Here is a 23,232-nt window from a genome sequence, read left to right on the forward strand (position 1 = left end):
GAATATCATCCATCCATCTTGCCCTCGGTCGGCCCCTCTTCCTTTTGCCTTCCACTTTCCCTAGCATCAGCCTCTTCTCCAGGGTATCCTGTCTTCTCATTATGTGGCCAAAGTACTTCAGATGTTATTGTCCCCTTCTGACCAAAATGCTCAGGTTGATCCTCAGATGGGGAATGAAAAAACAACTTCAATAACCCCCATATTGACTGGATAAATGCATATTTTAGTGACGACACAAAGGTCAAATTTCTTGATGCTTGAAACAACTGTGTCCTAGAATAGCTGATCATGGAACTGACCAGAGAGAAGGTGACCCTGAATTTAATCCTTAGTGGTGTCACCCAAGACCTAGTACGAGATGTAAATGTTGTTGAACCAATTGGCAACAGCGACCACAGTGCTATAAGATTTCATATGTATTTAAGTGGGAAACTTCCGAGGAAGTTCAACACAGACACATTTGACTTCAAAAGAGGAACCCTCTCTAAAATGAGGGAACTGGTGAAAAGGAAGCTGAAAGGGGAAGTCTGGCATTCTCCTTTCCAATACACTTTATTTCTGAAGGATACTGTGGTTGAGGTTTAACTTTAAAAATTTCCTAAAAATCAGGGGACCATCCACTTTGCTTCAAAATTGGCACGACTAAGGATCTATTTAGAAGCCATCATGGTGCCCAGTTACATGTATGTATCTTCAAAAATGACAGAGACGAATGCAGTTTTGTAAATTGAGGGAATAGTTCAGTTAAATCGTTAAAAATCAGGGCATGATCCATTTTCCTTCAATGTGGCCATGCCTAAGGTCCTAAGTGGAAGCTATCATGGTGCTCAGTTACATGTCTGTATCTTGAAAAACAAAAATGTTATAGGCGTTTTTCTTTTCCAATGTATGTCTATGGGGGGAAATCCGGACCTCCGGATCTGGATCGGTTCAGAAGAGATCTGAATTGATCCAGAGTGGTTCCGACCCAATCCGGAAGGTCTGGATTGGGATCCAGAATGGATCGGGAGGTCCCTGCATAGCTCTATACATTGTTGCTTCCTCACCTGCTCCACATCCTCACCTTTCCTCCAAATGGAATTGAACTGGGAGTGGGTCCCCATTAGAGGCACATTAAACCTACCCTCTTCCTAAGTTTCCATAATTGCAGAGGTAAACGAGTCAGTGCAGTAAGCTTTTATTATATGTCCTTTCCTCTAGATACAGCACTGAAGGCTGGTAAGCATGCAAACTCACAACAGAGTGAGGAGTTACACCTTCCTGTTCCTGATCATCTCCTCTGAACACGCTCCAGCTTGTCTGCGTCCTTCTTGAATTGTGGAGCCCAGAACTGGACGCGATACTCTAGATGAGGCCTAACCAGGGCCGAATAGAGAGGAACCAGGACCTCACGTGATTTGGATGCTATACGTCTATTAATGCAGCCCAAAAGAGCATTTGCCTTTCTTGCAGCCGTATCGCACTGTTGGCTCTTACTCAGCTTGCGATCTACAACAATTCCAAGATCCTTCTCCTTCATAGTATTGCTGAGCCAAGTATCCCCCATCTTGTAACTGTGTCTTTGGTTTCTATTTCCTAAATGTAGAACTTGGCATTTATCCCTATTAAATTTCATCCTGTTGTTTTCAGCCCAGCACTCCAGCCAATCAAGATCACTTGGAAGTTTGTTTCTGTCTTTCAGGGTATTAGCTGTCCCACCCAATTTTGTGTCATCTGCAAATTTGAACAGTGTTCACCAGCCTGTTTCCCCTTGTTTTGCTCTTCACACCACCCTCCTGTTCCTGTTCATTCCCAGTGCCTGATAGCTACAGGCTGATGAGTCCCAGCTGTTTCCACTGAAGCCTCACTTTTCACCCACACCTGTGGTGTGCGCTCCCCTCATCAGCTCGAGCTATGCACAGGCAGTGCTCCATTTGAAGTGTATACTCAGACCCAGTTGCCTACTGCCTCTCAGCACGGGTGTTTTCAGCAAAAGGAGGATGACGAGAAACAAAGCCCTATGAAGAGAGACTGAAAGAACTGGGCATGTTTAGCCTGGTGAAGAGAAGATTGAGGGGAGACATGAGAGCACTCTTCAAATACTTAAAAGGTTGTCACACAGAGGAGGGCCAGGATCTCTTCTCAATCCTCCCAGAGTGCAGGACACGGAATAACGGGCTCAAGTTAAAGGAAGCCAGATTCCAGCTGGACGTCAGGAAAAACTTCCTGACTGTTAGAGCAGTACGACAATGGAATCAGTTACCTAGGGAGGTTGTGGGCTCTCCCACACTACAGGCCTTCAAGAGGCAGCTGGACAACCGTCTGTCAGGGATGCTTTAGGGTGGATTCCTGCATTGAGCAGGGGGTTGGACTCGATGGCCTTGTAGGCCCCTTCCAACTCTGCTATTCTATGATGTTCACATCCTCCCCAGCAAATGGGGCCCTGGCCCAGTCAAGGACCCACTGCGATCTTTTTGCATTGCACTTTGAGGACAGAAGGTGTCCGATGCCTCCGTCTGCCCGGTTTTATGGGATCAGTTCCAGTTGTTGCGGACTGAGGATGTGGACAAGGTGCTTGCAGCCATGCAGCCAACCCCTTGCCCTCTCGATCCCTGTCCCTCCTGGCTAATAAAAGCTAGCCGAGGGGCTGTGACTGGTTGGGTTATCTAGATCCTGTTCCATCGGGCTTCAGGCCTGGTTTTGGAACAGAACTGCCCTGGTTGCCCTGTGGGATGACCTTTGCAGGGAGAGGGACAAGGGGCAATTGACCCCATTGATTCTTCTGTACTCTTATATTGTAGATTTATACTGTGGTTGTATTTTATGGTTTTAATTTTTGTAAACCGCCCTGAAAACTTCAGCGGTTGGATGGTGCAGAAATGCAATAAATAAACTGAAACGGAATCCTGGCAGGATGGGAGCTTTGTGGGTGAGTGGTTCCAGACTCTGGCGGAGAGGCTCCTTGCCTGTTCTGGGTGGGCCCCCCTCCTCCCTGTGAAAGCTCCAGTTCGTACTTTCATGGGAACTCTGAGACCCATCTGTGTTGCTGAGGGAACTGCACCGGCTGCCTATTTGCTATTGGGCCAGGATTAAGGTTCTAGTCCAAGTGTACAAAGTCACAAACGACTTGAGACCAGGATGCCTGAGAGAGCGCCTTCTCCCCTATGAACCTGCCCTGTCATTGTGGTCACGTGAGGGCCTGCTCCTGGTGGTTCCACATGCTCAGTATGCGGAAAGAGTTTCAATCGCAACGTGAATCTTTAAAGCACATCAAAACATCCACATAGGCGAGGAGCCCTAGAATGCGGAAAGTGCTTTGCTTGCAGGACACATCTGAAGTGGCCTCATAGAATACAAATAGGGGAGAAGGCCCATAAGGGCTCAGAGCGCAGAAAGAACTGTGCTCAGAGTGCACACTTCAAACGACATCAAAGAATTCACAGAGGGGAGAAGCCCTATAGATGCTTAGACAGTGGAAGTAGCTGCAGCCAGAGCTGCAAACTTAGATTTCATCAAAGCACTCACACAGGGGAGAAGCCCTATAGGTGCTTAGAATGTAGAAAATTTACTCAGAGGGTGGAAACCGATGCTCAAGTTGACATTTTCATCAGCAAGCAAGGGGCGCTACTCAAAAACCCCTAGGAAGTGGAAGAAGCAACAGTTAGGCCTTAAGGAGTGTTCAGTAGCCATTCAAATTATGTTGGTGCCAAAAGCACTTATTTCTATTTCAAACGTTGCCGGTTTGGATCACTGTAAGCCCACCACAACATTGGCAGTATCAATTAAATGTAGCAATATGAGAAGGGTGGGTGGGGCATCCCTGGACTTGGCAGGTTATTCTGAGACCACCCTACCCCACCATAGAAATCCCTCGATGGAAGACGATGTTTCTAAACAGTGGATTCACATGGAAGGGATAAAGTGGGAGTTTCAGTGTGCGTGTTCGGACGACATTCCAGGGACTGTGGTTAGTTAGACTGTGGTTCTCTGGGGTTAGCACTAACCATAAGCTGTGCTTCCGCACACAACACTTTAAGCTAAGGTTAGAACCTCTAAGTACGCTGCAGACAGTCTGGCGGGTTAGGAAGTGACCAAGGCTTAGTAAACTGCATCGGACACGACACTCAAACCATGCTGCTTAACCAAAAAGCCTTAACCAGCAGGGTTTAAGGTGTCTTTTGAACATGTACAATAAGTGTCTTGCCAATTTGGAAGTATAATTGTGGTCCTCATTGAATTATAGCATCTGAGGCATAAGTGACCCACTCTGGATGGTGTGGGAAACGGATCTTGGAATCCATGTAGAGAAAGATATTTGGAATGCTTCTTAAAACAATATCGGTTTAAAATAGGGAATTTATAGTAAAACTGACCCACAAATGGTATCTTACACCAAGGAAATTATCGATGGTGAGGGCCGGGGCATCCCCGGAGTGTAGAGAACGGACATATAAGCATATGTTGAGGGGTTTAATGGAATTCTTTTATACGTTATTGGAAAGCGCCACGATGCCAGAAATGGTGAGGCGGCGCTATAAAAATGCTTTAAACAGTTTTTTTTAAAAATAGAACATATGTGGTGGGCCTGCCCTAAGGTAAATTGATTTTGAAAATCAGTGTTTAAGAGAATAGTTTGATCATGGGCAATGGGATCAGCCATCTCCAGATTTAGCCTACTAAGATTTACTGTATATTTGGGATTCGATGGTGAGCTGAAAAGAAAAAAACTAGTGAGACTCTTATCGTCAGCGGCAAGATGGTTGATAGTAAAACACTGGAAGGATTGGAACGGCCTTCCTATTGAAAGGTGGTAACCAAGAGTGTAGCAGAAATTGCTCACCTTCAGTAATGGAGCATGGAAAGAGGTTCACTCACAGTTTGATCTTTCAAACCCATGGAGGAATCCACACTGGGGAGAGGCCATATAAATGCTCGTGGAAAGATTTTCAGTCATTGTGCAAGTCTTCCATCCCATCAAAGTAGGCATACAGGGGAGAAGCCCCTTCAATGCTCGGAGTGCAGAACGAACTTCAGTCAATGCAATACATCTTAAATCACATCAAACAATTCATGCAGGCAGAAGCTCCATCAGTGCTCAAACTGTGCAGTGAGCGTCCATCATAGCAAAGGCTTGAAATCGCTTTGAAGGTCACACATGAGGAAGAGTCCAGTAAATTCTAATAGTAACACCTTTCAGTAGAGCAGAGCCCTTGGTTTTAAAAGACTCCCAGAAGAACGAATACAATGGGAGTAGAATATTTCATCAATCAACCTTGATGACTCATAGAAAATTCACACAAGCATGGAGTGCTGAAAATGTGGAAGAAAAGTCCCCACAGCATGTCCGACTGTGGGGAAGGAACTTTCCCTGGAGCCAGCACCTTCCAAAGCTGTCTGAGTAGTCCTGGCTTAAGCACTTGCCTGCTCATCTAGGAGGAATAAACTTTGCCTGACGCTGTGAGTCCCCATGGCCATGAGGATTGTTCCAGGAGTGCAGCTCTGGTAACCACCTGGCCAGTTTCCCCCAGAATCTCTGGGTTTTCATACCCTCTGGGGGGCTCCGGGGGGGAATTTTCAATTTATTTTAAAACCTCTGGAAAAAGCGTGGGGGAGCAGGCTGCATGTTTTCTGAACTCCAGGAAAGTGCACAGATCGCATTCGCCATTAGCCTGGCTGGGGAATATTTGCGCCCGGATGGACAATCCCTGTGGGAGAGGCTGCTGCGGCAGCAGTAGTGGCAGCAGCAGCATGGGGCGAGGTGGCGGTAGTGGTGGTGACCAGTGAGGCAAGGCAAGGCGGGCGCTGTTTAATAAATTCTTCCCCGTGGCATCCGTACAGTACTGTCCCCAAAGGCACAGACTAATATATATAAGGTGCCGGAAAGCACACAACTACCCAAACCATAAATGGGTTTCTTGTTAATCATCTCTCTTCACTAGTGGTTTGGGTAGTTGTGTGCTTTCAGGAACCTTATATAAATTAGTCATTTAAAAACTACTGCCTTCTATTTATTTTTGCCCAAAGTCACAGACCACATGTCTTCCTAGCATAATTCTTTTTTATTATTTCAAACATGACAGACATCCATACCACAAGAACATTACAAAGAGTACAAACAAAAATACAATAAAAAAATCATCTAAGGTTAAGGTGTACTTTCGGCTTTCTTCATATCAGAAATGCGAACTATCTTTTCTCGTTCCTCCATTACAACACAGTAAACAAATTCCTTTCTTTCTTCTAAATTAACTATATCTCCACAGACAAATACATCATTTCTCTCGAAATGCTATCAGAGGTTTCCATTCAGATAAAAACGTGGATGTGGACTTTTCTCTCGTTATCGATGTGAGTTTTGCCATCTCCGCCAACTCCAACATCTTCAACATCCATTCATTCGTTGTTGGTGTTTCATTCTCTCATTTTTGTGCATACAAAGATCTCGCTGCCGTTGTCATATATAGAAATAAAGTTCCCCCCTTCTCTTTCAGCTGTTTATCTATTAGTCCCAGAAGGAAGGCTCCCGTTTAATTTGTATGTTAGTCTTGAGAATTTTTTTTGAATTCAAGAGTGTATTTGTATCCAGAATGCTTTGGCTGTTTTACAAGTCCACCAAAGATGATAAAAGGTTTCTCCTCCTAATTTCCAACAGTTTCCCGAGGGACTCTTATACATTTTAGCCAACTTTACAGGAGACATATACCATCTGTACATCATATTAAAAAATTCTCTTTAAGTCTTGAACATAATGTAAATTTCAAACCTTCCCCCCCCCCTTATTCTCCCACTGTTCCATTGAAACGTTGTATCCAAAGTTTTGAGCCCATTTTATCAGTCTTTTAATTGCTCATCCGCCGTCTCGTATTTTAATAAGTTTATGTATCTTTGAGATAACATGTTCATCATTTGGACATAACGTCATTTCAAATTCAGATTTTGATTGCTCAAACCCACCATTCTTTTGCCTATTTTAAACCTTTCCATGACTTGTGCACAAGGAAACTTAATTTGTACATACCCAAACATGTATGACTATCTTTCAGCAGTTCCTCCCTTGATTTTACCTGATATTCATCTTGTGACACTTGTATTATTATTATTATTATTATTATTATTATTAATTTATTTATTTATTTATTTATATAGCACCATCAATGTACATGGTGCTGTACAGAGTGAAACAGTAAATAGCAAGACCCTGCCGCATAGGCTTACATTCTAATAAAATCATAGTAAAGCAATAAGGAGGGGAAGAGAATGCAAACAGGCAGTGGGTATGGTAAACAGGCACAGGGTAGGGTAAAACTAACAGTATAAAGTCCAAACAACATCAAGTTTTAAAAGCTTTAGGAAAAAGAAAAGTTTTTAGCTGAGCTTTAAAAGCTGCGATTGAACTTCTAGATCTCAGATGTTCTGGAAGAGCGTTCCAGGCGTAGGGGGCAGCAGAGGAAAATGGACGAAGCCGAGAAAGGGAATAATAATAATACATCATTATATGTCAACCATTTAGGCATACTTGTCAATTCCCTTCTATGAATAGCCCCCTGGGCCGATACCCAAAGTGGTATTTTATGACAGAACCTTGGTTTACGTTATTACGTTATTATTAAATTCTACATGAACCTTGGCTTTATCGTACCACAAATACCCATGCCATCCAAATCTCAATTTGTATCCTTCCAGTTCCAACAGTCTCCTATTTTTCACCAACACCCAATCTTTCATCGACATTAAACAGCAGTCCGAGAAATACACTTTGAGATCTGGTAGGCCCAGCCCTCCTCTTTCTTTTGCATCCTGCAATATTTTAATTTTAACTCTTGGGTTTTTTGCTTGCCATTTAAACTGAGATATCTCTCTCTGTGTCACTGCTCAAATGGTAAATCCAATGTTACAATGGGTATTGTTTGAAACAAAAATAACATTCTAGGCAAAGCATTCATTTTAAACTGAGAATGAGCTGAGATTAGCGAGGGATGCTAAAAGCAATAAAAAGGCTTTCTTCAGATACGTGAAGAGTAAAACACGCAGGAAAGAATTATTATTATTATTATTTTATTATTATTTATTTATATAGCACCATCAATGTACACCTCCCTTGTGGACTGTGGGAATGCTGTGGATGTCATATATCTTGCCTTCAGCAAAGCTTTTGACAAAGTGCCCCATGATATTCCGATAAACAAAAGAGCTAAAAGTGGGCTAGATGGAACAACTATTAGATGGATACATAGTTGGCCACAGACTCAGACTCAAAGAATGCTTATCAACAGTACCTTCTCAATCTGGGAGGAGGTAAGGAGTGGGGTACCGCAGGGATCAGTCCAGGGCCCAGTCCTCTTCAACATTTTTATTAAATATTGAAGGAGGTGCAGGGAACGCTTATAAAGTTTGCAGATGACACAAAATTGGGTGGGATAGCTACTACCCTGGAAGACAGAAACAAACTTCAAAGTGATCTTGACAGGCTGGAGTGCTGATATGAAAACAACAGAATGAATTTTAATGGGGATTAATGCCAACTTCTACACCTAGGAAAAGGAAACCAAATGTACATTTACAAGATGGGGGATACTTGGCTCAGCAATACTACAAACGAGAAGGATCTTGGAATTGTTGTAGATCACAAGCAGAATATGAGCCAACACTGTGATATGGCTGCAATAAAAGGAAATGCTATTTTGGGCTGCTTTAATAGAATTCTTTGATGCTGCTTGAGCACAGAGCAAAGATCTTCCGACTCTAAAAACATTTATAGGGCTTCTCCCCAGTGTGAATTCTTTGATGCTGCTTAAGATGTATACCCCGAGCAAAGCTCTTCCCGCACTCAAAGCATTTATAGGGCTTCTCCCCAGTGTGAATTCTTTGATGCTGCTTAAGATGCATACCCTGAGCAAAGCTCTTCCCGCACTCTAAGCATTTATAGGGCTTCTCCCCAGTGTGAATTCTTTGATGCAGCTTAAGGCTTGTGCTTTGAGTAAAGCTCTTCCCACACTGTAAGCATTTATAGGGCTTCTCTCCAGTGTGAATTCTTTGATGCAGCTTAAGGCTTGCGCTTTGAGCAAAGCTCTTCCCACACTCTAAGCATTTATAGGGCTTCTCTCCAGTGTGAATTCTTTGATGCAGCTTAAGGCTTGCGCTTTGAGCAAAGGTCTTCCCACATTCTAAGCATTTATAGGGCTTCTCCCCAGTGTGAAATCTTTGATGCCGCTCAAGGTTTGCACGTTGAGCAAAGTTCTTCCCGCACTCAAAGCATTTATAGGGCTTCTCCCCAGTGTGAATTCTTTGATGCTGCTTAAGGACATTGCTATGAGCAAAGTTCTTCCCGCACTCTAAGCATTTATAGTGCTTCTCCCCAGTGTGAATTCCCTGATGCTGCTTAAGGGTTGTGCTCTGAGCAAAGTTCATCCCGCACTCTAAGCATTTATAGGGCTTCTCCCCAGTGTGAATTCTTTGATGCTTCTTAAGGACGTTGCTCTGAAAAAAGTTCTTCCCGCACTCTAAGCATTTATAGGGCTTCTCCCGAGTGTTAATTTCCTGATGGTGCTTAAGGCTTGAGCTGCGCACAAAGCTCTTCCCACACTCTAAGCATTCATAGGGCTTCTCCCCATTGTGAATTCTTTGATGCAGCTTAAGGCTTGTGCGTTGAATAAAGCTCTTCCCACACTCAAAGCATTTATAGGGCTTCTCCCCAGTGTGAATTTGTTGATGCCGCTTAAGGCTTGTGCTGTGAGCAAGGCTCTTCCCGCACTCTAAGCATTTATAGGGCTTCTCCCCAGTGTGAATTCTTTGATGCTGCTTAAGTTGTTTGCCCAGAGCAAAGCTCTTCCCACACTCAAAGCATTTATAGGGCTTCCCCCCAGTGTGAATTCTTTGATGCTGCTTAAGTTGTTTGCCCAGAGCAAAGCTCTTCCCACACTCTAAGCATTTATAGGTCTTCTCCCCAGTGTGAATTCTTTGATGCTGCTTAAGATGTGTGAGCTGAGTAAAAGTCTTCCCGCATTCTAAGCATTTATAGGGCTTCTCCCCAGTGTGAATTCTTTGATGCTGCTTAAGATGTGTGAGCTGAGCAAAAGTCTTCCCGCATTCTAAGCATTTATAGGGTTTCTCCCCAGTGTGAATTCTTTGATGCAAGTTAAGTTGTGAGTTGAAAGTGAATTGTTTTTCACACACTAAACATTGAAACCTTTGATATTTGTTAGATTGAATCTTCTGAGTTTTACTCTGTTTCTTCCTTTTACAAATGTTCTTTTTACTTGGTGCTTCTAGTATTGGAGTTTCACAGACCTCTGATCCTTCAAAAGAAATGGATTCGTTTTCCCTCTTCTCTTCAGTTTCAGTTTCCCTTCCCTGGTGTGGGCCATTTTTCTTGCTCTCCCTGTGATCACCTGCAAGTATAAACACAGAAATCATCTTGAAATCTTGGAACAAAACAAATGGTTGCTGATTTGATTCACAGGATAAAAATAAATAAATCGTTGGTAAGGCAGATCCTTCTAAACATATTAAATATCCCGATGATTAATAGAACTGAGAACCTGACTGCCATACAATGCTTTCATTTATACGGAGGAACACATATAAAGTAGTTGAGAGAATAAATGAACAACATAAAATACTGTAAAAATAAAATACACTTAAAATCTGCCATTTTCTCCTAGCAGATCATTTAACTGGGAACAGGAAAGTGGGAATTCAACCCTAATGGTTATTTTCAATGTTGTTGTTTATTTGTTCAGTCGCTTCGTGACTTCATGGACCAGCCCATTGCCACCCCTAGCTCCCCCAAGGTCAAGTTTGTCACCTGCAGAATATCATCCATCCATCTTGCCCTTGGTCGGCCCCTCTTCCTTTTGCCTTCCACTTTCCCTAGCATCAGCCTCTTCTCCAGGGTATCCTGTCTTCTCATTATGTGGCCAAAGTACTTCAGTTTTGCCTTTAATACCATTCCCTCAAGTGAGCAGTCTGGCTGTATTTCCTGGAGTATAGACTGGTTTGATCTTCTTGCAGTCCAAGGCACTCTCAGGATTTTCCTCCAACACCACAGTTCAAAAGCATCTATCTTCCTTCGCTCAGCTTTCCTTATGGTCCAGCTCTCGCAGCCATAGGTTACTACGGGGAATACCATTGCTTTAACTATGCGGACCTTTGTTGTCAGTGTGGTGTCTCTGCTCTTAACTATTTTATCAAGATTTCTCATTGCTCTCCTCCCAAGAAGTAAACGTCTTCTGATTTCCTGGCTGCAGTCAGCGTCTGCAGGAATCTTTGCACCCAGAAATCCAAAGTCTGTCACTGCCTCCACGTTTTCTCCCTCTATTTGCCAGTTACCAATCAAGCTGGTTGCCATAATCTTGGTTTTTTTGAGGTTTAACTGCAACCCGGCTTTTGCACTTTCTTCTTTCACCTTCGTCATAAGGCTCCTCAGCTCCTCCTCGCTTTCAGCCATCAAAGTGGTGTCATCTGCATATCTGAGATTGTTAATGTTTCTTCCTGCGATTTTAACTCCAGCCTTGGATTCGTCAAGCCCAGCACGTCGCATGATGTGTTCTGCATACAAGTTGAATAGGTAAGGTGAGAGTATACAACCCTGCCGTACTCCTTTCCCCATCTTAAACCAGTCCGTTGTTCCGTGGTCTGTTCTTACCGTTGCTACTTGTTCGTTATACACATTCCTAAGGAGGCAGACAAGATGACTTGGTATCCCCATACCACCAAGAACTTGCTACAGTTTGTTATGATCCACACAGTCAAAGGCTTCAGAATAGTCAATAAAACAGAAACAGATGTTTTTCTGGAACTCCCTGGCTTTTTCCATTATCCAGCGGATATTGGCAATTTGGTCTCTAGTTCCTCTGCCTTTTCTAAACCCTGCTTGTACATCTGGCAATTCTCGCTCCATGAATTGCTGGAGTCTGCCTTGCAGGATCTTGAGCATTACCTTGCTGGCATGTGAAATAAGTGCCACTGTCCAATAGTTTGAACATTCTTTAGTGTTTCCCTTTTTTGGTATGGGAATATAAGTTGATTTTTTCCAGTCTGATGGCCATTCTTGGGTTTTCCAAACTTGCTGGATAACAATGTCTATTTTGCTTGATAACAATAAATTGCTCGATAACAATGTCTAGTTATATCTTAAAATAAAAAGCAAGCTGTGCAGAGCTGTCTTCTGAAAAGGCTGAACTCTCCTCTTTTCCATGGAGACCATTAAGATAATATCTGTAACATCTTCAATATTACGCAGATGCAATTATAGCAGCAAAGGAAGATGGGTTGGCAACCATCTCTGCCACAGAGCAAGTCCATCAAGGGGCTTTTCTCAATGTTTTGTCAGGTCTTCGGAGTCAATGACATTTGTATTCTGCACTGACACAAAGAAAGAAGAGCTGAAATTCCACCTTCCAGGATCTGGCAAGAAGGCAGAGAGGGAGCCTTACCCAGAGGAATCCCATTCCTTACCCAGAGAGGCCAGGATCCCACAATTCTCCTCCATGACTTCTTTGTGCAGAGTCCTCTGGCCTGGATCCAGCAGAGCCCACTCCTCCTCCGAGAAATGCACGGCCACCTCCTCAAAGGTCACCAGACCCTGAAAGAAGAAGAAATGATGTTCTATTTAAGCATTATGTAGCAATCCATGAAGACAAGGATGGTGAGGTCCTCTTTCTGAATGCCAAAGCATTGTGAGCGACCTTCAAGGCCTTCCTAGCAGCCATCTTGGAGAAGAGCAAAAGCTAAAGGGGCAGGTTCTTCCAAGACCAAAGAGATGTGCAGGAGACGGAGGCCCCCAGGACTCTCCTACCTGCCCAGGCTGTGCAGAAACTGCTTCCGCTCCACCACCAAGCGAACGAGGCCCAGAAGGACCTCCAAGGATCAGTTCACTTCCCCTGCTGGTTTTTTTGCTCCTTGTGAGGAAGGTAAAGAAGGTGGGAAGGTGAGAAGGAAAGTTAACATTCTTACAACAACTGCAACAGCAACAAGAAGCACATGAGATTGAAGAACAACAGCCAGCTGAAGCAGAAGTGGAGTATGCTGAGGGGAGGAAAGCCAATGAAGAGGAAACTCCCTGGAAAAGAGTGACAGTTAGGAGCAGAGGAATTAGAGGGCGTTCTGCACCGGTGGAGCCATTGGGGTTAAGCAACCGCTTTCAGCTTCTGGAGAATGAGACTGAAGGACAGTTTGCAGAGGAGGAAGTACAGGAGACACCATGCAACAGTGACCAAGAGGCAGAAGGTAGGTCAACCAAGAAGAAGCAAAGAGTAGTCGTTGTGGGAGACTCCCTGCTGCGTGGGATTGAAACCCAAGTATGTCGTGAAGACCCATGGACTCGCCAGGTGTGCTGTCTCCCTGGAGCACAGATTAGAGATGTGACTGAAGGGTTACCGAAGCTCATAAAGCCCACGGACACATACCCCTTTCTTCTCATCCATATGGGAACAAATGATGTCGCCAAGCAGAGCTACGAAGAAATCATTTCAGACTTTGAAGTTCTGGGAAGGAAACTGAAGAACTTTGGGGCCCAGGTAGTTTTATCATCCATCCTCCCGGTTCTTGGAAGAGGATTAGAAAGGGAAAGAAAAATACTCCGAATGAACGACTGGCTTCGAAGGTGATGCCATTGTGAGAGGTTTGGATTCTGGGATCACGGACTACGCTACTTGGAACATGGACTGCTGGCAAGGGATGGGTTGCACCTCACAAGGGCTGGAAAGAATGAGTTCGGCCACAGCATGAAGAACTTCATAAGGAGGGCTTTAAACTGAATCTTATGGGGGTGGGAGACGTACATATTGAGGCAACAATGGATGAAGGCCAATGCACCACAGTACAGAGAACAGCTCCAACAGAGTCCCAAAATAGTGTCTGCAACAAGGTAGGAACAAAGCCAGACTATAAAACACATGGTCTTCGATGTCTATATACTAATGCCCAGAGCATGGGAAACAAACAGAATGAACTTGAACTCTTATTACATGAAGGCAAATACGACTTGATAGGTATAACTGAAACTTGGTGGGATGACTCCCATGACTGGAATATAGCAATTGAAGGATATAACTTGTTCAAAAAGAACAGAAGAAATAGAAAGGGAGGTGGAGTTGCACTATATGTTAAAAATACCTATCCCTGCACAGAAATACAGGCGGATGAGACTGGGAGCCCCGTCGAGAGCGTCTGGATTAAAATAAATGGGGCTAGGAATAAAAAGAATATGATAAACGGAGTCTACTACCGACCACCCAATCAAGGAGAAGACGAGGACGAAACTTTTGAGAAACAAATTGCCAGTGTTTTAAGGAAGTGTGATGTAGTAGTGATGGGGGACTTCAATTACCCTGATATCTGTTGGGAGACCATTACTGCCAAAAGCGGCCCTTCCAAGAAATTCCTGACATGTATGGGTGATAACTTTCTCCTACAGAAAGTGGTGGAAGGAACTAGAGGATCGGCAATCCTTGACTTGTTATTGACCAATAGGGATGACTTAGTGGATAAAGTGGCAGTTACGGGAACTCTGGGGGAAAGTGACCACGTCATACTTGAATTCTTGATTATGAAGGAGACAAAAGTCGAGCGTAGCCATACACGTACTCTGGATTTTAGGAAAGCTGATTTTAACAAACTCAGAACTATAACAAGTAAGGTCCTGTGGCAAGGGAGCCTAATGAGAAAAGGAGTGCAGGATGGGTGGGAGTATCTAAAAAATGAAATTTTAAAGGCACAGTTACAAACAATTCCAACAAGGAGAAAAGATAGAAGACAACAGAGGAAACCAATGTGGCTCCACAAAAAGCTTAGAGATGACCTGAAAACAAAAAGGGATACACATAGGAAGTGGAAGGAAGGCCAGACTACAAAAGAAGAGTACAGACAAGTGGCGCAGAAGTGCCAAAATGGCGTCAGGAAGGCTAAAGCTGTGAATGAGCTGAGATTAGCGAGGGATGCTAAAAGCAATAAAAAGGCTTTCTTCAGATACATGAATAGTAAAAGACAGAGGAAAGAAATGGTGGTTCAACTGCTTAATGAGGATGGCAAATTGATAACAGATGACAAAGAAAAGGCTGAAGTGCTCAATTCCTACTTTGCCTCGGTCTTCTCCTAAAAGCGGGTCTATGACCCCCCTGGAAAAAGTGAAGCAGAAGTTGAGGGGGCAGGATTGCAGTTTGAGATTGATAAGCAAATGGTCAAAGAACACCTAATTTCCTTGAATGAGTTTAAATCTCCAGGGCCCGATGAACTGCATCCAAGAGTAATCAAGGAGCTAGCGGAAGAACTCTCAGAACCTTTGTCTATTATCTTTGCAAAATCATGGAAGACGGGTGAGGTGCCGGACGACTGGAGGTGGGCTAACGTTGTCCCTATCTTCAAAAAGGGCAAAAAGGAGGAACCTAGGAACTACAGACCAGTCAGTCTGACATCCATCCCTGGGAAAATTCTGGAGCAGATTATAAAGAAGTCAATCTGTAAACACCTTGAAACCAATGCAGTGATTACTAGAAGCCAACATGGATTTGCAAGGAACAAATCCTGTCAGACTTATTTGATCTCATTTTTTGATAGGATAAGCTCCCTTGTGGACTGTGGGAATGCTGTGGACGTAATATATCTTGACTTCAGCAAAACTTTTGACAAAGTACCACATGACATTCTGATTAACAAACTAGCTAAAAGTGGGCTAGATGGATCAACTATTAGGTGGATCCACAGTTGGCTACAGAATCGGACTCAAAGAGTACTTATTATTATTATTATTATTATTATTATTATTATTATTATTTATATAGCACCATCAATGTACATGGTGCTGTACAGAGTAAAACAGAAAATCGCAACTTATCAATAGAACCTTCTCAAACTGGGGAGAGGCAATGAGTGGGGTGCCGCAGGGCTTAGTCCTGGGCCCAGTGCTCTTCAACATTTTTATTAATGATTTGGACGAGGAGGTGCAGGGAACGCTGATCAAATTTGCAGGTGACACAAAATTGGATGGGATAGCTAATACCCTGGAAGACAGAAACAAACTTCAAAGTGATCTGGATAGGCTGGAGTGCTGGGCTGAAAACAACAGGATGAAATTTAATAGGGATAAATGCCAAGTTCTACATTTAGGAAATAGAAACCAAAGGCACAGTTACAAGATGGGGGATACTTGGCTCAGCAATACTACAAATGAGAAGGATCTTGGAATTGTTGTAGATCACAAGCTGAATATGAGCCAACAGTGCGATATGGCTGCAAGAAAGGCAAATGCTATTTTGGGCTGCATTAATAGAAGTATAGCTTCTACATCACGTGAGGTACTGGTTCCTCTCTATTCGGCCCTGGTTAGGCCTCATCTAGAGTATTGCGTCCAGTTCTGGGCTCCACAATTCAAGAAGGACGCAGACAAGCTGGAGCGTGTTCAGAAGAGGGCACCAGGATGATCAGAGGTCTAGAAACAAAGCCCTATGAAGAGAGATTGAAAGAACTGGGCATGTTTAGCCTGGAGAAGAGAAGATTGAAGGGAGACATGATAGCACTCTTCAAATACTTAAAAGGTTGTCACACAGAGGAGGGCCAGGATCTCTTCTCGATCCTCCCAGAGTGCAGGACACAGAATAACGGGCTCAAGTTAAAGGAAGCCAGATTCCGGCTGGACATCAAGAAAACTTCCTAACTGTTAGAACAGTGCGACGGTGGAATCAGTTACCTAGGGAGGTTGTGGGCTCTCCCACACTAGAGGCCTTCAAGAGGCAGCTGGACAACCATCTGTCAGGGATGCTTTAGGGTGGATTCTTGCATTGAGCAGGGGGTTGGACTCGATGGCCTTGTAGGCCCCTTCCAACTCTGCTATTCTATGATTCTATGATTAACTATTCCCATTTTCATTGTTTATTTATTGATTTCATTTCTTTACCATACCATAGCCGAAGCACTTAAAAACAATATCCAGATATTTAAAACTGCAAAAACATATAAAATACACATACATATAAAACTACTTTAACAAGATTTAAAACTATGACCCTAAAAAAACAGAGCCAAGATAATTAATTACATATTGCTTGACCTGGCACTGAAAAGATAACAATATCGGTGCCACGCTAACCACACTGAGGAGATTGTTCCACAGCTGGGGGGCCACCACAGAGAAGGCCTCTCCCTTGTTGTCGTTCTCTGATCTTCCCTCTGAGTAGGCGCCTGGAGGAGGACCTTAGTTGTTGAGTGCGTAAGACCGGGCCAGAGTGGGTCTGATACCCTTGAACCACATTACTAAACAACATTTCCTTTTTGAGTATCTCCCCCATCAAAATCAGGCTCAAGGACAACATTAAGTCAGCTCATGCACTTCAGGTGTAATAGAGGGAGGGGACCATGGGGAAATACGTGCACTAATCCTTACCCAGTGAGGAGGGTCCTCCGTCCCCCTCCTGCAAGATCCACCTGTCCAGCGGCCTCTGTGTGATGCCCGGTGGAACCTTCTCTGCCTCAGGGAAATCTGTGGGTGCTCTGGCCAACATCCCCTCGACCTGGAGCAGGAGGGAGGATTCCAGGCAGAGAAGAGGGATTAGAGAAAACGGCTCAGGTCAAGGCCAAGGGCAGCATTTCTCAATAGCTTTACCTTTCAGGTCTCATTCTAAAGTTGATCTACCATCCAAGACACACAGCACAGGAACTTGTGCCTTTGTCAGGGGGCTAAGAGTTCAACCCTGATATCCAGCATTTTCCACTGTAAACACAGCAGTTTGGCATCTACAAATGCTATTCCTGTTCTGTTGGGAGGACTCTGACACTTGTTGAAGAAGGATCCCCTCTTTCCCCAGAACTTCACAAACCCATTCATTTCTCCTGTGATCATAAGAACGTAAGAAGAGCACAAGCAGGACATGAGTTCAACAGCACCCTCCTGCCCACATTCCCCAGAAATCATAGAGTTGGAAGAAACCTACAAGACCAGAGTCCAACCCCCTGCTCAATGCAGGAATCCACCCTAAAGAATAACTGATAGATGGTTGTCCAGCTGCCTCTTGAAGGCCTCTAGTGTGTGAGAGCCCACAACCTCCCTAGGTAACTGATTCCATTGTCTTACTGCTCTAACAGTCAGGAAGTTTTTCCTGATGTCCAGACACAATCTGGCTTCCTGTCACTTGAGCCCGTTATTCCGTGTCCTGAATTCTGGAAGGATTGAGAAGAGATCCAGGCCCTCCCCTGCGTGACAACCATTTAAATATTTTCTTCTCTTCTCCAGGCTAAACATGCCCAGTTCTTTCAATCTTTCCTCTCCAGCTTGTCTGCATCCTTCTTGAAGTGTGGTGCCCAGAACTGGACGCAATACTTAAGATGTGGCGTAACCAGGGCCGAATAGAGGAGAACCAGTTCTTCACACATTTTGGAAGCTATACCTCTATTAATGCATCCCAGAATAGTATTTGCTTTTTTTGCAGCCACATCACACTTCCAGGGTATTAGCTATCCCACCCAATTTTGTGTCATCGGTCAATTTGATAAGCGTTCCTTGCCCCTCCTCAACTAATTGAGGAGTAAGTAATCTCTGAAATTTGCTCATGATTAGGCTGCTTTTCAAGTCCTAAAACATGTAGCAACCGTACTCACGGCCTGTATGCTCCCTTAAAGGGGACCGAGTGGACTAATATGATGCTTAAAACATAGTTAATACAAATCTAATAATACTAACTACATATAAGGATGAAAATACATATCAAAACAATGACAAGAAATGACAGGAAAGGAATACAATAGAGCTGTACTTTAAAATAGAAGAACAGGATTACAACCAAGGCCTCCAATTACACTCTTCCTTGAGTCCTTGTGGTTGTAATGTCCTTAAGGTGAAAATCCAGAATATTTCCCTCCTTCTTAGTTGATGGTCTACTCTTGTCCCATATCCTCCAATCCTTTCAATAATCCAGAATCTCAGGTCTTTGTCATCATGGCCCATATCAAGAAAATGCTTGACCAGAGGTGCCGGAAGTCTTTTGCAGCGAATGCAGCTTTTGCGATTCATGTCATCAAGAGTCCATGTAATTTATTGTACATTGGTATGACCACAAGAACCATCAGAACCCGCACCTGTGAGCACAAAAGCTGTATTCGCTCCAAAAGTGTAAGTTTTCTTAAACTGACTTTGTTTACAGGAGGGAGGATCCCAGACAGAGAAGGGGGAGGTGGGAAGGAAAGAAATGGGTCAGATCAGGGCCGAGGGCATCATTTCCCAATCGGTTTGGCTTTCACTTCTCATTCTAAAGTTGATCTACCATCCAAGCCACACAGCACAGGAACTTGTGTCTTTGTCAGGGGGCTGAGAATTCAGCCCTGGCATAAGAACTCTCAGAACCTTTCTATATTATCTTTGCAAAATCATGGAAGACGGGTGAGGTGCCGGACGACTGGAGGAGGGCTAACGTTGTCCCTATCTTCAAAAAGGGCAAAAATGAGGAACCTGGGAACTACAGACCAGTCAGTCTGACATCCATGTTTAGCCTGGGCATGTTTAGCTTGTAGAAGAGAAGATTGAGGGGAGACATGATAGCACTCTTCAAATACTTGAAAGGTTGTCACACAGAGGAGGGCCAGGATCTCTTCTCGATCCTCCCAGAGTGCAGGACACGGAATAACGGGCTCAAGTTAAAGGAAGCCAGATTCCGGCTGGACATCAGGAAAAACTTCCTGACTGTTAGAGCAGTACGACAATGCAATCAGTTACCTAGGGAGGTTCTGGGCTCTGCCACATTAGAGGCCTTTAAGAGGCAGCTGGACAAGCATCTGTCAGGGATGCTTCAGGGTGGATTCCTGCATTGAGCAGGGGGTTGGACTCGATGGCCTTGCAGGCCCCTTCCAACTCTGCATTTCTATGATTCTATCTGTTCATTTTACGGTTCGCTGTTTCTAAAGCAAGCCACGACGCCCTCTTCCTACGAGGCACACAATCTTGTGAAACTAGTGTTTCAATACTTTTCACAAGAGTTGGTCTCATGGTTGCATCCTTAATACATTTCCCAGTTACTGCGGAAGCATAGATACTTTGATTTCTAGAGAAAAGGCCCAAAGCAATTTTATTAGCACAGGGTGGGCAGAGGGGAAGCCCACATACCTATTTGCTTGAATTCCTGGACAGGGTGAAGCTGAGAACAGACCGCCTTGTTCGTAAGAGCCAGCACCTGTCTCAAAGGGGGCTCCGCGACCCCCGGGCAGATTTTTCCACCAGATTTGTGGTTGAAAATGAAGCTCTGACTCTGCCCCAACAGGAGTAAGAGTGTGTAACCAGAGCTGAATGAATGCCATTAAAAGTTAATAATATGCGAAAGTTTATTTTAAAATTAAGCAAGAAAACACTGAATACTTTTTCAGCTTGTTAAACAAATGAAATATGCCACTAAGGAAGCCTTAAGAGATGAATGGTTTATATAGGGTGATCATATGTAAAGGAGGACAGGGCTCCTGTATCTTTAACAGTTGTATTGAAACGGGAATTCCAGCAGGTGTCATTTGTATATATGGAGAACCTGGTAAAATTCCCTCTTCATCACCACAGTTAAAGCTACAGGTGCCCTGCCCTCTTTTAAATCTGGTGACTCTAGTATAGCTCCTGCAGCTTTAACTGTGGTGATGAAGAGGAAATTTCACCAGGTTCCCCATATATACAAATGACACCTGCTGGAATTCCCTTTTCAATACAACTGTTAAAGATACAGGAGCCCGGTCCTCCTTTTCATAAGGTCACCCTAGTTTATAAGGGAAGTAAATGCAAAAGGACGTCACATACGGAAGCAAAACGTGAAACACGCAATGACTGGAAAGAAATACATGTGTACACTCTGCCAAACACACTGCAGTTTAACTCCTCCTAAGGCGTGTCAGAAAACAACGTGGAAAGAGTGCCAGGCCCAACTAGCAGGAGTTGAATTGCTATTGATCTCTAGTTAAACTTCCACCAGTGCAAAGTAGATAGATGCAATGAGAAAAGCTTTCAACCACATAACAGTATAGTCTACAATTTCATGGTTTTAGGCAGCCGATGTTACGCCCAGCCTTATCAGTATTACGGGAGTGTTTCCCTGTGTTATAGGCGATCAGTGAAAAGAGCATTCCATCATGTTAAGGCCGAAATTGAGGGTGGGTCATTCCGATGTTCATAAAATGGAAAATGATTCACCAATCTTTCTGAAATGGAGACCTGCCAGAAAGAAATGCTGGTTTTACACACCCTGCACGTTTCAAGAAAATTGGTGAAATATTGAGGGCAGGATGGCAGACCAAAGTGGGAAAAGCCTCTCTGCTTCAAACTGACACAGATCTGCTTCCGGGTGGTGACGATTTTTTTGTTCACTAAAAGCTCTGAATTAGGACCCTTACCCTTCAAACCAGTGGTGGGATCTTGTCCCCCTGTCCTTCTAGTTTTTGGAATGGCTTTTCTTTTTTTTTAATTCGCTTCCGTTGATTTTTAATTAATATATTTCTTTGCCCCATTAAAGTGACTGGAAGGCCCGATAGAGCAAGAGCATTCTCAGTAGCATTGCTCTCCCCCCTCCCTCCTGTCTCAAATAGATTGGAATGTTGGAAATAAGATTTGTCACCTGGCTCATCTAGGAGCCATTTCCTTCTGCAGTTGAGCCAAAGCCCTGTCTGGACCCTCTCCTTCCCCACACTGCTGTGGAAGCCAGGGAGAGAGAGAGAAACTATCTGCCTTGCTTGGAGGGAAGCCTTTCCCTGGCCTCCAAGGAAAAAGAAAACCTGGCTGGCTCAGGTAGGGGTTTGATTGACTTTGTTGTGATTGTGAAGAGGGAGAGGTGTGTGTGTGTGTTTGAACTGCTGGTGCATCCTTCTTAATTCAAAGTAAAAAATATATGGCAAACTTTCCTTTGGGGTGGCAGTTCCTCACCCAAGCCTCTTATAAAGTTTAAACTTTATAAGGAATATTGAGTTGAGACTAGGAATGAGAGGAGGTTAACCCTGGCCTATCTGCCATGAATTTAAGCTTCTTCAGCTAGTGTGTGTTTCTTTTAAAGGTGCTGAACTACATTTTAAGCTTTCTTTTATAGATGTGTGTGTGTGTGTGTGTGTGTGTGTGTGTGTGTTTTGAATTTGAACACAGATATAGGTCTCTTAAAAAAATCTACTATGAAGGAAGATGAATGGTTTTGGTTGTACATAGAAAATATTTTCCTTTCTCTGTGTACCTGCTTCTTATAAGCTAAATGTGCTGCTTTATGTTTGTATGAAAGGAAAACATTTTCTAAAATGTACATCCATGAATCTTATACCCAAAACATTACTTCACACCAGAGAAATGGTTAAGGGACCTAGTTTTTGCTACAGCACCCTCCAGATGCTGTAGATTTAGATTCACAGAATCATAGAATTCAATGCCCCTCAGTAGTTGCAGTAGTCCAGGGCATGTAGTCCTCTTCATCCTCCTCTTCATTTTATCCTCACAACGACCCTGTAAGGTAGTGTAGGCTGAAGGAAAGCCGGGAAGGGGGGGCATAAGGAACTACATTTATATACCGCCCCATAGCCTGGGTGTATTTATTCATTACATTGATAAACCACCCCATAACCAAAGCTCTGCAATAAATACCTAAATGTATTGTTAACAACGATCTCCAGTTATTGACATAGCAAGAAAATATGAGCAAGGAAGCAACATTTGGTGATGCCTTTCATTTGGAAGTTATGTGATATGTGGGTTATCAAGCAGTTATATGAAAAATGCTTGATACTCTGATCCTTGCTTTAAGTGGATTCTTTAATGTCAATATAGTAAAAAAATTAAATTTTAGTGTGGTTTTTAAAATAATTACACTATAGTGTCATAATTTAAATTTTTTAAATAGTGTAACTTGGGAAATTATTTTAAACATATTTTTTTCTCCCGTGTCGGTTCTTTGATGTCTACTCAAGGTCCCACTACAGCTGAAGCTTTACCCACATCCCATACATTTATATGGCTTCTTTCCTGTGTGGTCATCCATTACACAAAGCCATGAAATTCAATAAATAAAAAAACCTACGGTTCACAAAACAACATTAAAGGCTCTACAGTTTTCAACCAAACTCCAAAAAGCAGGGAAACTGGGAATTAAGGCTCGCAAGCCTTTAACGCCACATCCTCCCTAAGGAGGCAGAAAGTGCCAGTGAAATTCTCATTCTCTCAAAGCAGTTCTACATCTCCAACAAATAGTGTCCCTTCTGTTATCAATCGTGCTGCTCTATGTGAGATGTGTGTGAGAAAAAAATATTGCGCAGCCCCTGTATTTG

The 23,232-nt window shown here is 43.5% G+C and overlaps 1 protein-coding gene across 2 annotated transcripts; it reads right to left on the reverse strand.

Moving 5' to 3' along the window:
* Window positions 1–8,257: 8,257 nt before the first annotated feature.
* LOC134396386 (zinc finger protein 420-like) lies at window positions 8,258–17,369 on the reverse strand. 2 transcript variants are annotated; one of them, XM_063122869.1, is made up of 3 exons: window positions 17,357–17,369; window positions 12,436–12,562; window positions 8,258–10,367 (listed from the first exon to the last, which is right to left on the reverse strand). In XM_063122869.1, the coding sequence occupies exons 2-3, from the start codon at window positions 12,467–12,469 to the stop codon at window positions 8,722–8,724; spliced, it is 1,680 nt and encodes a 559-aa protein (XP_062978939.1). In that variant the 5' UTR covers window positions 12,470–12,562; window positions 17,357–17,369; the 3' UTR covers window positions 8,258–8,721. The 2 variants fall into 2 exon arrangements, with proteins under 2 accessions (XP_062978939.1, XP_062978940.1); XM_063122870.1 differs by lacking the exon at window positions 17,357–17,369 and adding an exon at window positions 12,776–12,854.
* Window positions 17,370–23,232: the final 5,863 nt, after the last annotated feature.

Source organism: Elgaria multicarinata, chromosome 3 (genome assembly GCF_023053635.1).
Source record: "Elgaria multicarinata webbii isolate HBS135686 ecotype San Diego chromosome 3, rElgMul1.1.pri, whole genome shotgun sequence".
Taxonomy (NCBI): domain Eukaryota; kingdom Metazoa; phylum Chordata; class Lepidosauria; order Squamata; family Anguidae; genus Elgaria; species Elgaria multicarinata.

Coding starts and splice junctions, on each gene's coding strand:
- LOC134396386 (XM_063122869.1), bottom strand. CDS start 12,469: ATGGAGGAGAATTGTGGGATCCTGGCCTCTCTGG. Junction 10,368..12,435: donor TGGGATCCTGGCCTCTCTGG/GTAAGGAATGGG, acceptor TTATACTTGCAG/GTGATCACAGGGAGAGCAAG.